Source organism: Mustela putorius, unplaced genomic scaffold (genome assembly GCF_011764305.1).
Source record: "Mustela putorius furo isolate JIRA1106 unplaced genomic scaffold, ASM1176430v1.1 tig00003972_pilon_pilon_pilon, whole genome shotgun sequence".
Lineage (NCBI taxonomy): Eukaryota > Metazoa > Chordata > Mammalia > Carnivora > Mustelidae > Mustela > Mustela putorius.
The window spans coordinates 15,006,208-15,021,735 of NW_025422115.1; the positions used below are offsets into that span (position 1 = coordinate 15,006,208).

Genomic DNA, 15,528 nt, shown 5'->3' on the forward strand with positions numbered 1-15,528 from the left:
TGAGCAGAGAGCCCGATGCGGGACTCGATCCCAGGACCCCGAGATCATGACCTGAGCCGAAGGCAGCGGCTTAACCCACTGAGCCACCCAGGCGCCCCGGTTTTATGAAAAAGAATACTGCAAAATTCATAAGGTTAGTGTGAGGATTAAATAATATATGTAAAAATTCATAGAACAAAAATTCATAGAAGAAAATACATACATGTAAAAATTCATATGTAAAAAACCCAGAATCTGTTGTACATGGATATATATATATATATTTTAAAGATTTTATTTATTTACTTGAGAGAGAGACAGTGAGAGAGAGCATGAACGAGGAGAAGGTCAGAGAGAGAAGCAGACTTCCCATGGAGCTTGGAGTCCGATGCAGGACTCGATCCCGGGACTCCAGGATCATGACCTGAGCCGAAGGCAGTCGTCCAACCAACTGAGCCACCCAGGCGTCCCTACATGGATATTTTTATATTATTTAAAATAAAAAGGTGCCTCCTATATTTTACCGTGAACTATCTTCAGGATACCGTTGTCCTACTGCTTCTTGAAGCTGGACATTAAGAAAAGACACATTCTGCCAGGTTTCCTTTTCTCTTATTTTATCAAAAATTGATGTATAGAAGTCATACATGGTATCTCCACCTTCCATTAAGAAAAAATTCCTCATGGCCTGCAAGTACTCAACCAACCTAAATGGAGAGAAAATAAGTGACAGAAAGATCTTATACTCATGAGACAGAACTCTGGACAAGTACCAGTTTTTGTAAACTATTTTTGTAAACTAGTTTTAAAATACGTTTACATTCTACATTCTACATTTAGTAAAAACATTAACTGTTTTAGTATTAAACTGTTTTAGTTTACTAAAACAGTAACTGTTTTAGTAAAACATTAAATGTTTTAGTAAAAACATTTAGTAGAAACATTAACAACTTTTAAAGAGTTATAAAATAAAAAAAATAGCATATGGCTGCCTTTAATAGTCAGAAAGAAATAAATTACTTTTCTATAACATTGTAGAAGTATAGGAAATGTCAAAAAAGTAAAACAAACTAAAGTTAGTCCAAAGCCTGCTATTCATAGAGAATTTCTATTGTTAAAATTGGGGTTTTTCTTTCCAGTCTTTTTTTCTATGCATTAAAAAAATAGTTCCCACCATATTATATATTCTGCTTTTTAAGCTTTAAGAACATTTTATATTATTTAAAACTCTGGATAAACATAATTTATAACATGAACTTTATAAAGTTCATACATGACATGGATATGCTTTTATTTAAAGAACTAGTCATCCATTACTAAGTAATTTCATGTTCTTCCCTCTCACAGCAAACTTTCTGATGGGTATTTTTGTGCAACAAGCTTTTTCTGCATTACTTTCAGGACAGAGTCTCAGATACAAAGGATTAAATTTTGCAATATAATGGTGTGAAACACTGATGACTAGTTGATTCTCTCAAAAGAAAACCATTTACTAAATATCCATTTCCTACTCAATTAAAATTAATGATTAACTTGAAATACAGGTTTTAAAATAATTTCAACTGTTCTTAAAGTACAATAAGCTATCTAGTTTAAACTACTCCCTTATACCTGTAATCTTTTTTTAGAGTTCGCATGAGGTTTCCACAGCACTCTAGGTATTGCTTATCAATATGAGGATAGAGGCAAGATCTCAGTGTTAACTCAAAAGTCTGGCACGTCACAGATTCTGATGATCTATCCACACATATATCTCCACCAGCAAACTTCTCATGAAAGTCACTCTGTTCCAAATACAACCTTTAGGAAAAAAATGTGAGTCTCTTTTTATGAGCTGCTGTCAACAGAATTCCCTTAATCAAAACTTCAGAGTCCCATTTTTATATTTAGTGTTAAAAGTACCAACTATTACAGAAAGAAGCTTTTCCCCCCAAAATATCCTTCAATGAAAGTTTTTCAGCCACTTCTGCCTTAAGGGTCAAGTACTGGGTAGGTCTTTTTTAGCTACTGGCCTCAGGCAGTGAAATGGCCATTAGATAATAGGGTGCTGTGTGGGCATAAATGATTTACTTCACTAGGCTATACACCTAAAAGCAGCTAAGGGCCAAGATGCATTTTAAGCAGGGTGTGTGTGTGTGTGTGTGTGTGTGTGTGTGTGTTTATCTGATGCCTGCACACGACCCAGACTTTCAGAAATATCTTCTGTTTGAGCAACGGCAACTACCAAAAGATATAGGGTACATGAAAGTCTGTGGACTTTAACAAACAAGGAGACCAAATTGAATGCAAAGTCTTCTTGCATTCCATTCATTAAAAAGGATAAGCTACAAAGATTTTTATTTTTAGTTGAAAAGCCCTACCCGGCAGAAATAAATGGTTACTAAATAGTAACTGCACAGATTTCTATTTCAGTCATCCAAAATCTTGCAGGTATGCATCACCTTGCAAAATTAATTGCCAGGAGTGGATCGTGAACATCATCCAGTTCAAGATGTCTTTCAGCAATGGACTGCATCTTAATTAGGTTCTCTTTGGTTGCCTGCTGCTCAGTGAGGACCTGTGCAGTAGAATCTTCTCCATGTCGAAGACGTGACTGTACAGATTCCAGAAACAGGGTATATAAGCTTTTTCTTTCTGCATCTGAAACATAAAAAAATATGTACAGTGAACTGTGTTCTGGTATATAATAGTAAGTAATGTTAAGAAATATTAAGTAGTTTTATCTTAATATAGTATTTTTGGTATAATTTGATATTTGGTATGTGGAACTTATTATCACTGCCTCTGAAACACAGTGCTAAAAGTTTCCAGTGAGGACAATCTTTTTAATCAGGAGCACTAATTTGATCAAGGGCACAATTTCCACAAAAATAAAAGGCTTTGATAATTTTCAAACTACAAAATAATTACTATCTATCTCAGGATGACAAGAGTAAAGAGAGAACAGATGCCTGAATGCTGAGGGATACAGGAAGAAGGATACTGCTACCTCTGGCTGTGTCCTGGGATGCGGTGCTCTCCACACACTGCAGGTTCTTCAGCAGCTGCATTGACTTGCCAGCCATAATTATCTGCTTAAGGACAGGTTTGAGGAAGGACACCATGGTATGCTGCCTGCTGGAGGGCCCCTGGTCACTGCCAGAACTTGCACTAGCATTATCACTCATTTTTTCTTCATTTTCTGTCTTTTCCGATACGCTGTATAGTGTATAAGTTGCATACCAAAAGTCTCTGTGATTTACTGGAACATTTTTGTTTCTATAGAGAATCAAAAGAATTATAAAATTCAACTTTTCTGCCATAAAAACAACATGTCTGTTCTAGCTGAGAACATTGCCTAGACATTCCAAAACACAGTAATATCTATTATTAGTAAAATGAAGCAATCTTCAGGCAAATGGTGCAAAGGTTTTATTTGACTTCAGTTCAATACAGAAGTGGATAAATACTCTGAATGGCACAGGTAAAATTTAACTAAGTAGAAAGTTTCCTGAATTGAAATTAAACAAAATATGATTACTTTGATTCTCTTTACAGGTAGAATAAAAATTTACCTATTTTGTCATTTCTTACAAAAATAATCTCTAGACTGCTCTTTTTTTCTACATATTTTTTTTTTTTTAATGTAGGCTCCACACCCAGCATGGAGTCCAACATGGGGCTTGATCTCAAGATCCTGAGATTAAGACCTGAGCTGAAATCAAGAGTTGGACATTTGACTGACTGAACCACCTAGGTGGCCCTCAACATAGATTTTTTTTTTTTTAAGAAAATGATTTTATTTATTTGTCAGAGAGACAGCGAGGGGACAAGCAGGGGGAGCAGAAGTCAGAGAGAGAAGCAGACTCCCAGCTATGCAGGAAGCATGATGCAGGACCATCCCAGGACCCTGGGATCATGACCTGAGCCAAAGGCAGATGCTTAATCAACTGAGCCACCCAGACGTCCCTCCACATAGATTCTTAACTGAACTGCTTTTAACAATGAAACAGTGCTCACTCATCACCCTTTAAGAACAACCAGAATCCCATTTTCGCAAAAATTATCATGTAAAATCAATGAAAAACAATATAAGGGCAGACATGACTCAGAGAAGGTCTGCTAATTTATATGAGCAGTGCATAAACAGGGTTACCTTTTCAGAGCTGTAAGGACTTAATGTTCTCCTTCCTGATAAATTAAATGGATAGCTATCCATAAAAACCATATATCTAAACAGACTGCATAATTTAAAACTGAGTTAAGAGAGTTCTACACATTGTAGTTTGTATGATTCTGTTCAGAAAAATCAATGAACTGAAGGGGAAATCATAATAAAAAATTATGATTTTCCATAATTGGTTTATTTAATATTATATTAAGAAGGTTAACAAAAAAACATAGCCAATTTGGAGAAATAATTTTTTTTTTGTAATATTTTCGTATCTTTTATCCTATCGATAATTTATAATGGGAATTAGTTGAAGCCATTTGATATCACCTAAATTCATTCTATGGAAAGCAATGTGCCTTTTATAGTACCAGCGAACCATAAACACATTACCACTTAAAAAAAAAAGAATTTGCTAAGAAAAGCTGTAAATGGACATTAAAATTTGGAACTTTTTTTGGTACCTGACATCTTCTATAAAAATGCAAAAGAACTTGTTTATGGGAAAAACACAGCTCTGTCACTCACACTGGTCTCCCCCAGTATTACCTGAACTAACAAAATTGCATGATTTTCCTGTGAGAGAAAAGAGGTACAAGCAGACCCCACACTTCCCAAGCTGTGCATGGGACCTGACCTCTGGATGATGAACTCCCTTGCGCAGTCACATAGGTGCCCATGCACGATCCACTCATCCACAATCTGCAGGTAGGGTCGCACTGTTTCCACCCAGAGAGAGAATAGCAGTGAAACCTGAGGACAAAGTCAATTCTCAGAACTCCCTTGTCTCTGGATAAAATGAAGTTTAAACATTTCTGATACACTTTTTTTTTTTTTTTTTTTAAAGAGAGGGAGAGAAAGAGAGAGAGCATGTGCTTGAGGGAGCAGATACGGAGAGGGAGAGAGAATCCTGAGCAGGCTCCATGCAGAGCACGAGGCTTGATGGGAGTGGGAGGGGGGTTGATCTTAACAAATCTGAGATTATGACCTGAGCCAAAATCAAGTCAGATGCTTAACCAACTGAGCCATCCAGGCACCCCTCTGAAACACCTTTTAAAAAGTGATCGGATTTCTGTTTTTTTTAAAATTTTTTTTAATTTGACAGAGATCACAAGGAGGCAGAGGCAGGTGGAGAGAGAGAGGAGGAAGCAGGCTCCCCGCTGAGCAGAGAGCCCGATGCGGGGCTCGATCCAAGGACCCTGGGGTCATGACCCAAGCCGAAGGCAGAGGCTTTAACCTACTGAGCCACCCAAGTGCCCCCGGATTTCTGTTTTTTGACACTAAGAAAGTAAAAATCCAAAACATACCCTATCAAATCCTTATGAAAACTCAACTAATATGAGATGACCACATTGTCTGTAGTCCATACCAGGATTCTTTTGAGAGTGAAAGTTAAAGAGGGACAACAGCTCTAAGCTGGATCATCCAAAATCAGATACAGCTACCCTACCTAATGTATGCTATTACCAAAATGAGGAAATGAGAGATGCCTGGGTAGCTCAGTCAGTTAAGCGACTGCCTTTAGCTCAGGTCAGGATCCCAGGGTCCTGGGATCGAGTTCCATATTAGGCTCCTTGCTCAGCTAGGGAGTCTGCTTCTCCCTCTGCCTGCCTTCTCCCTCTGCTTCTGCTCTCTCTCTGACAAATAAATAAAATCTTAAAAAGAATAAGGAAATGATTTCATTTTACTGTAGTTCCCAGTAGGAAAAAAACTGCATAGCTGAAAGGAATCAACCTGTTTTATACTGAAGTGCAGTACCAAAATGGTGAGAAAACAGTTATATCAATAAACTAGGAAAGACCTAAAATGTGTATCCAAACAAACATGCAGCTTTCTAGATTATATTCTCTTGAATTTTTTAAAAATTGTGACCAAAAAAAGTAACACAAAAATACACTATCTTAAGCATTTTTAAGTGTGCAATTCAGTAGTGTTAAGTATATTTATATTGTTGTGAAAACAGATCTCTGGCAATATGCTGAGAAACCCAAACTCTGTACCTATTACACATCTTCCCTTTTCTCCTCTCCCCAGTGTGTGGCAGAACCATTCTTTCTGTTTCTATGAAATTTGACTACTCTAGATACCTTATATAATAGATTTGTATTTTTATTGAAAAAAGAGCTGTTGCAAATATCTATGTAAGTCAGCTAGCTATTTTTCAAATCTAGCTTTTATGTTTTCCTTTGTCCTTGTTGCACCCTCCCCACGACCTCTGTGATTAAAGCCAAGAAGCTGGTTTCTTGTAGCCTTGAATTTAGAAGCTAATTTTTAAACTAACTTTTTTTTTCAGTGTTTAAAAACGCTGAACAGCTGTCTGACACAGCATGATTTAAGCCCTATTTTTACAAAGAGCTATAATAAGCTATCCACCACTCCTTCGGCTGAACAGAATGGAGTCATACAACTTAGGATGAAGGTCTTACATACTGTTTGCTCAGAGGCTTCTCCAACATTGTCATATTCGAGAATGGCCTTGTACAGTGTGTTGAGTAGGTGAGATGCCCGAACAACATTTCGAGTGTCAGGTGGAACTTCTGCTACTCCAGTACTAAATACTTTATGCAGAACCTTGAGCTGAGCCAGTCGAGGTGCCAACTTGTCCACCACTATTGCAAGAGTTATTGTAGTATCTGCAAAATATTAAAAAATCAAACTCATTAGCAAGGAAGAATATCTGTATTGAGAATGTGATATAAATGCTAAGTCACTTATGGAAAGACATGGCAAACTGGTGGGTTTTAATCTTATATCATAAGGAGCTAATTTCCCTAAAGAAAGAAAAAACAGGGACGCCTGGGTGGCTCAGTTGGTTAAGCGGCTGCCTTCGGCTCGGGTCATGATCCCAGCGTCCTGGGATCGAGTCCCGCATCGGGCTCCTTGCTCGGCGGGGAGCCTGCTTCTCCCTCTGCCTCTGCCTGCCATTCTGTCTGCCTGTGCTCGCTCTCTCCCCCTCTCTCTCTCTGATAAATAAATAAAATCTTAAAAAAAAAAAAAAAGAAAGAAAAAACAGCTTCTCAGAAGAAAAATAATGTGTAGAGGAACTGACAGTTAAGGGGAGAGGAAATAAAAGTGATTCTTAAACATATAGAGATATTCAATCTCAATTATAATAAAAGAAAACAAATTAAAGCTATACTGGGCAAATAAAAAACGGACTTCAGTGGGCTACTTTATTAGTGAGGGGGTGGTTACAACAAAGGGGAATAAGAGTAAGTTTTTTCATGGGGATGGCAGAACTCTGTATCCTGAAGATGGAAGAAGATATACAAATATATACATGTGATAAAGTGTCACAGAACTATACATGAAGATATTACTCCCATCCCCACAAAACAGCAAATACCTATAAAACTGATGAAACTCATGTCAGGTCTGCAGACTAATTAATGTATTGTGCCAATGTCAATTTCCTAGTTTGGATAACCTAATATGATTATGCTAGGGTGGGAATTATTGAGAAGTTAGGTAATGGGAACCCAGGACTTTTGGGTACTATTTTTTGTAGTAGTTGAAAATGAAAGTAGAGGGCAAGGGAAAGCTGACACTGGTTAACATTTTATACCTGTTTGATAATATATTTTTGAAAACACACTGTTCATTCGCAAGAGGGTGAGGAAACAGATATTCATATACATTGCTAGCAACTAGTCTCTATGGAGAGCCATGGCAATATGTATCAAAATCACACATGCCATCACACACACACATCACATGCCATCACATAACATAGGAATTCCATTAAGAATTTATGCTATAGGGATGGGAAAAGATGGAGAGGACTAGGGGATCTGATTTCAATTGGTCCCCTGAATTTAGTCGGATATCTACCAAATGATTCTGAATACCCACAAAATCAGCCTCACATCTAAGAACATATATCTAGATCTCTACAAACAGAATATCTCCCACGGTCTTGAGGTATGATACAGGAAGCCACAATTCTGCATGTAGATATTGGAAGATAAATAGAAGGGGGAGGGATATAACACTGGAGCACAAAGGCTTCTGGGCTGGGGGCTGGGCACAGACTTGCAGACCAGTAGTGGTGGGGAAAGGACTTTAGTGCAGCCCCCAGACAGGATCCAGGAGCCGTGGGTGTGTGTGTGTGAACCTGGGTGGCCTGTGGTTTTAGAAACACAAAGGGCAGAGATGGGCCCAGGCCTGGTTGCTGTGGGATGCACAACTGGAGAGGCTGTGGTTTTTAGCAGCGCAGACAGAAAGGGAGATAGTGTGGCCTGGTGAGCTCAGTGAAGAGTACACTGTGATTTCTCTGTTCTGAGACAGAGGTTTGTAATCAGTCACTTATGTTTTGGCTCTGGGAAGAGATGCCATCAGAGAACAAAAGCCCCTCAAAAAATAGTTTTCACTGAGGGCCTCCTTCCCCCACTCCCTCACCAGGGGGCAAGGTAAGTCTGCCCAAGCAAGGTTGCCTGAGTAACAGTACGGCAGGCTCCTCCCCCAGAAGACAGACTGGAAGAATAAAACGATGACAGCCCTAAGGTTCCTTTAAACCAGGTGCATCTTGCTTGCATCACAGTTAATACTTTGGACTCTGTACATTCCCACAACCACCCCCCAACTGAATGACTAAGAAGAGGAACCCCCAACAAAGAGAAGAATCAGAAACTGTGGCCTCTGTCACAGACCGAATGGATATGGATATAAGCAAGATGTCAGAAATAGATTTCAGAGTAACAATTATGAAGTCTGTATCTAGCCTTGAGAAAAATATTAGTGACAATATAGAATCTTTAAGGATGAGATCTAATCGGGCCGAACTTAAAATGCTGTGAATGAGATGCTCTCTAAACTGGATATTCTGACAGCCAAGATAAATGAGGCAGAAGAATGAATTAGTGAGCTAGCAGATAAGATGATAGAAAAGAAGGAAACCAAGGAGGCATGGGAAAAACAGATTAAAGCCCAAGAAATCAGACTGCTAGGATAAATAATGCAATGAATCATTTCAATGTCAGAAGTATTGGAATCCCTGAGGGCTGGGGAGAGAGGGGTCTTTCTAGAGGGGTCTAGAAAATATATTTGAGCAAATCATAGCTGAGAACTTCTATAATCTGGAGAAGGAAACGAGCATTCTTATCGATGAAGCAGAGAGGACCCCTCCCAAGATCAATGAGAACAGACTGACTCCCTGACATATGATTGTACAATTTGGAAATCTTAGGCCCAAGGAAACAATCTTGAAAATGGCTAGGTTCCCCTAGAGACTTCTTCTGTACAGAGGGAGGAACATCAGGATAATGTCAGACCTGTCCACAGAGATCTCGCAGGCCAGAAAGGGGTGGCAAGACATATTCAGGGTACTAAATGAGAAGAACATGCAGCCAAGAATACTTTATCCACCAAGGCTACCATTCAGAATGGATGGAGCGACAAGGAGCTTCCAAGACTGGCAGAAACCGAAAGAATATGTGACCACCAAGCTGGCCCTGTAAGAAATATTAAGGGGGGGCTCTATAAAAGAAGAAAAATGCCCCCAGAATAACATAGACGATTTACAGAGACAATCTATAGAAACAAGAACTTCACAGGCAACATGATGGCAATAAAAAATCGTATCTTTCAATAATCACTCTCAATGTGAGTGGCCTCAATGCTCCAATGAAATGGCACAGGGTTGCAGACTGGATAAAAAGACAGGACCCATCCATATGCTCTATACAAGAAACTCACTTTGAATCTAAAGATACATCCAGACTGAAGGAATGGAGAACCACCTTTCATGCCAAATGACTGCAAAAGAAAGCTGGGGTAGCAATTCTCAGATCAGACATATTAAATTTTAAGCTAAAGACTGTAATAAGAGATAGAGAAGAAGGTTGAAGACAAGATGGCGGGGAAGTAGGAGGAGGCGCCGTTTTAACTTGTACCCTAAAGTGAGCTGATTACCTACCAAAGAACTCCGATCACCCATGAAATCAACCTGAGATCAGAATTATACACGTCTGGATCTCTACAGGGGCAGAAGACAGCAGTGGGCAGGTAAAGCGGAGTGGGAATGGTGAACTGATATTGGAAGATAAATAAAAGTGGGAGGGAGCCACCAGAGGTGACTGATTGGAAAATAATACCCCTAATACGAGAGTGCCCTGCCTCTGGGGACCAGCATTAACTTGGAGAGTGGTTGAAAGCACTCAGAACAAAGGATCGCAGGGGGTGGGAAATTGTGGGAATCAGGCAGCTAGGGACAGGTGCTTAAGTCCCCTGTCCCAGGACAGCCTCCCCTGGTGCTGAGCCAGAGAGAGTGTGGCGGAGAAACCAGGTCTTGATCCCTGAGCTGCCAGTGTGCCCGAGAACGCATGGGGTCCCGCTCCTGTGAGGGGCTGGGAGCCTCGCCAGACGGCAGAACGCTGAGCCAAGCTACAGAGCCTGAGACATGAGCGCCCCTCACCCTCCCCTGAGAGAGATGCGCGAAAGCCCAGCCTGGTGCTCTCGGACCTGTGCCCTGCTACCAGAGCCTGAGACGCCGCCGTGCATGACCCACAGCCTCCCCGGAGAGAGGTGCATGCAAGCCAGGTGCTCTTAGACCCAGAAAGACCAGGCACTCCCAGCCCGGGCCAGTGGGAAAATCTCAGTGTACCATTGCTGCTTGGAACCTCTCTGGCGGTCTGGAGCTGCCCAGACAGCTGCCACTGCCGTGGTTTTGGGTACAAGCAGAAGATCCTGCGTCCCCAGGGACTGCGACTTGGAACCTGCTCTGCCAGCGGCCAAGGGGAATTTATTTTTATTTTTTTATTTTTTAAGATTTTATTTGTTTATTTGACAGAGGGAGAGAGATCACAAGTAGGCAGAGAGGCAGGCAGAGAGAGAGAGGAGGAAGCAGGCTCCCTGCCGAGCAGAGAGCCCTAACGTGGGGCTCGATCCCAGGACCCTGGGATCATGACCAGAGCCGAAGGCAGAGGCTTAACCCACTGAGCCACCCAGGCGACCCGGCCAAGGGGAATTTAGATGGGCTCTGCAGCACCCACAGGAGGGCAGACTGAGCCTTCTCTCTGAGAGGGAAGTCAGGGTGCAGTTTGCTTTCCTCTAAACCTACAAAAACCATCAAAAGCGGTCAAGGTGAGAGGAAAAAAAAAAGTAAACAAACATAAAAACCTCCAGAGAACAAAAGCCTGAAAAAACCGGTTTCCTCAGAGCCCACCCCCTTGAGGCTTAACTCAGGGAACATCTCTGATTGAAAACCCATGTGGCAGGCCCCTCCCCCAGAAAACCAACAAGGAAAGAAAAAAAAAGGCTACAAGAGAACAACCACCACTATTTCATAGGACAACTTTTATTTTTAATTCATCCCAACTATTCTGGCTCATTTTTTTTTTTAAATATATAGATAATTTTTTAACCTATTTACCATCACAGTGAGCTAGCTGTCTAGTACATCAAATTCCATAGTAACCTTCTAACCCGAACTTTTTGATACATACACCTGTGTTTCTCTTTGCATTTCTATTTTTTAAATTTGTTTTTTTAATTTTAGTTTAGTTTAGTATAGCTTATTCCTTTTTTTAAATTTTCTAATATTCATATAGAGTTAAACTTCAAAGTAATTCCCTTTCCCCAATCAATACTATCCCTATAGGTAAACCAATTTTTAATCCCCCTTTATCTTAGGAAAGTTGAGTCCTTTAACAAAAATATCAAGATACATCCAGGAAAAATCAAAACAACCTTCCTGGCCCACACTGAGAATTTATAATCACTCTCCCAACTTTTCTTGCACCAGTGTTTCTGTGTCTTTGTGTTTGTCCTGATAGTATATAAATCTTACACTTGGGGTTCTTTTTGATGAGGTTCTTCCTTTATTTGCATATATATATATATGTATATATACATATATATACACACATATACATATACATATATGCTTTATTTGCATATATATATGTATATATATATATATATATTTTCCCCCCCCCTCTTGTCATATACTTTTATCAGTCTTTTTGTTTGTATACTTCATAAATCTTACCTTGGGGCCCATTTGGGCCGGGCCTTCTTTTTTATCTTCCCTTTTTTCCTATCTCTCTCTCTTTTTTTTCTTTTTCCTTTCTTTTTTTTCTCGTTTGGATGGGGAATCCTGATTGCTCAGAAGCGTTCCAGGGTGCACCTTGACTGCACCATGGTCGATACATCCAGCTATATCCGTTCAGTCATCTCTGACCAAAATGACTAGGAGGAGGAATGGCCAACAGAAGAAAAATACAGAGGATGGACCTTCTGCAACAGAGCTAATGGCTATCAACATAGACAATATGTCGGAGAGAATTCAGGCCAACAATTATCCAGGCAATAGTTAGGTTGGAGAAAGCCATGGATGACCAAACGGAATTGATTAGGGCTGAACTGAAAGCGACCAGAGATGATGTTCACAATGTTAGGGCAGAGCTGAAAGCTACCAGGGATGACATTCACAATGAGTTCCAATCTAATCTAAATTCTCTTAAAGCTAAGGTAACTGAGAGAGAAGACAGAATTAGTGATATGGAGGACAAACAGATACACAGAAAGGATCAGGAGGAAGCCTGGAACAAACAGCTTAGAAGCCACGAAAACAGAATCAGGGAAATAAATGATGCCATGAAACGTTACAATGTCAGAATTATTGGAATCCCTGAAAGAGAGGAGAAAGAAGTCTAGAAGATATAGTGGAGCAAGTTCTTCATGAAAATTTTCCCAATCTCACGAATGGAACCAGCGTTCATGTACTAGAGGCCAAACAGTCTCAACCCAAGATTAAAGATCCCAAAAAAACATCAAGACACCTGATAGTCAAATTGAGGAATCATAATTGTAGATATAATCTCTTGAAAGCTGCTAGGATAAAGAGGCTCCTTACTTAAAGAGGAAAGCCTAGGGCGCCTGGGTGGCTCAGTGGGTTAAGCCGCTGCCTTCGGCTCAGGTCATGATCTCAGAGTCCTGGGATCGAGTCCCGCATCGGGCTCTCTGCTTGGCGGAGAGCCTGCTTCCCTCTCTCTCTCTCTCTCTCTGGCTGCCTCTCCGTCTACTTGTGATTTCTCTCTGTCAAATTAATAAATAAAATCTTTAAAAAAAAAAAAAAGAGGAAAGCCTATCAGAATGACGTCAGACCTGTCCACAGAGACTGGCAAGCGAGAAAGGGCTGGCAAGATATATTCAGGGCACTAAATGAGAAGAACATGTAGCCAAGAATACTTTATCCAGCAAGACTGACATTCAAAATGGATGGAGAGATAAAGAGTTTCCAAGACCGGCAAGGCTTAAAAGACTACGTAACAACCAAGCCGACACTGCAGGAAATATTAAGGGGGGGGGGTTCTATAAAAGAGGAAAAATCCTAAGAATAGCATTGAACAGAAATATAGAAATAATCTACAGAAAGAAAGACTTCAAAGGTAACACGATGTCAATAAAAACGTATCTATCAATAATCACTCTCAATGTGAATGGCCTAAATGCGCCCATAAAACGACACAGGGTTGCAGATTGGAACAAACGACAGGACCCATCCATATGTTGTCTACGACAGACCCATTTTGAACCCAAAGATACACCCAGACTGAAAGTGAAGGGATGGAGAAGCATCTTTCATGCCAATGGGCCTCAAAAGAAGGCTGGGGTAACGATTCTCATATCAGATAAATTAGATTTTAAACTAAAGACTGTAGTCAGAGATACAGAAGGACACTACATCATTCTGAAAGGGACTACCCACCAAGATGATCTAACAATTGTAAATATCTATGTCCCCAATATGGGAGCAGCCAATTACACAAGAAAACTGTTAATGAGGATAAAGAGTGATATTGATATGAATACACTAATAGTAGGAGATCTTAACATGCCTCTCTCAGAAATAGATCATTGAAACAGAAAACAAGAGCATTGAGTGACACATTGGACCAGATGGACCTCATAGATATATACAGAACATTCCACCCTAAAACAACAGAATACTCCTTCTTCTCTAGTGCACATGGAACCTTCTCAGGAATAGACCACATACTGGGTCACAAATCAGGACTCAACTGATACCAAAAGACTGAGATTATTCCCTGCATATTCTCAGATCACAATGCTTTGAAACTGGAGCTCAATCACAAGGAAAAGTTCTGAAGGAACTCAAACACCTGGAAGCTAAAGACCACCTTGTTTAAGAATGCTTGGATCAACCAGGAGATCAAAGAAGAACTGAAACAATTCATGGAAACCAATGAGAATGAAGACACTTCGGTTCAAAACCTATGGGATACAGCAAAGGTGGTCCTAAGGGGCAAATACATAGCCATCCAAACCTCCCTTAAAAAAAAATAAAAAAATTCAGAACACAGCAGCGGTCTCTACACCTTAAATAAGTGGAGAATCAACAACAAATCAAACCAACTCCACACATAAGAAGGGAAATCATCAAGATTAGAGCTGAGATCAATGAGGTAGAAACCAGAGATACAGTAGAACGTATCAATGAAACTGGAAGCTGGTTTTTCGTTAGAATCAATAAGATCGATAAACCATTGGCCACACTAATCCAAAAGAAAAGATAGAAAACTCAAATTCATAAAAGTATGAATGAAAAGGGAGAGATCACAATGAACACCAAGGAAGTAGACACAATCATCAGAAGTTATTATCAACAGTTATATGCCAATAAGCTAAGCAACCTAGATGAAATGGATGCATTCCTGGAAAACTATAAACTCCGCAAATTGAACCAGGAAGAAACTGACAACCTGAATAGACCGATATCTAGTAACAAGATTGAAGCAGTGATCAAAAACCTCCCAAAAAACAAGAGCCCAGGACCTGATGGATTCCCTGGGGATTTCACCAAATATTCAAAGAAGAAATAACACCTATTCTCCTGAAGCTGTTTCAATAAATTGAAGCAGAAGGAAAACTTCCAGACTCTTTCTATGAAGCCAGCATTACCCTGATCCCCAAAGCAGGCAAAGACCCTAACAAAAAAGAGAATTTCAGACTAATATCACTAATGAATATGGATACTAAGATTATCAACAAGATCCTAGCAAACAGGATCCAACAGCACATTAAAAAGATTATCCACCATGACCAGGTGGGATTCATCCCTGGGCTACAAGGATGGCTCAACATTCGCAAATCAATCAATGTGGTAGAACAAATTAATATGAGAAGAGAGAAGAACCACATGGTCCTCTCAATTGATGCAGAAAAAGCATTTGACAAAATCCAGCATCCGTTCCTGATTAAAACACTTCAAAGTTAGGGATACAGGGAACATTCCTGAACTTCATAAAATCTATCTATGAAAGACCCATAGCAAATATCATCCTCAATGGGAAAAAGCTTGCAGCCTTCCCGTTGAGATCAGGAACAAGACAAGGATGCCCACTCTCACCACTCTTATTCAACATAGCATTAGAAGT

The 15,528-nt window shown here is 40.0% G+C and overlaps 1 protein-coding gene across 5 annotated transcripts in view; it reads right to left on the reverse strand.

Moving 5' to 3' along the window:
* The window catches only part of TUBGCP5 (tubulin gamma complex associated protein 5), a 101,366-nt gene that overhangs the window by 18,559 nt on the left and 67,279 nt on the right, over window positions 1-15,528 (reverse strand). For all 5 annotated transcript variants that reach the window (XM_004758503.3, XM_045070568.1, XM_004758505.3 and 2 more), the window contains 6 exons: window positions 6,560-6,762; window positions 4,767-4,882; window positions 2,969-3,237; window positions 2,421-2,619; window positions 1,591-1,779; window positions 504-686 (listed from right to left, as the gene is read on the reverse strand). In XM_004758503.3, the coding sequence (XP_004758560.1) occupies window positions 504-686; window positions 1,591-1,779; window positions 2,421-2,619; window positions 2,969-3,237; window positions 4,767-4,882; window positions 6,560-6,762 (1,159 nt within the window). The remainder of the gene's footprint in view (window positions 1-503; window positions 687-1,590; window positions 1,780-2,420; window positions 2,620-2,968; window positions 3,238-4,766; window positions 4,883-6,559; window positions 6,763-15,528) is intronic.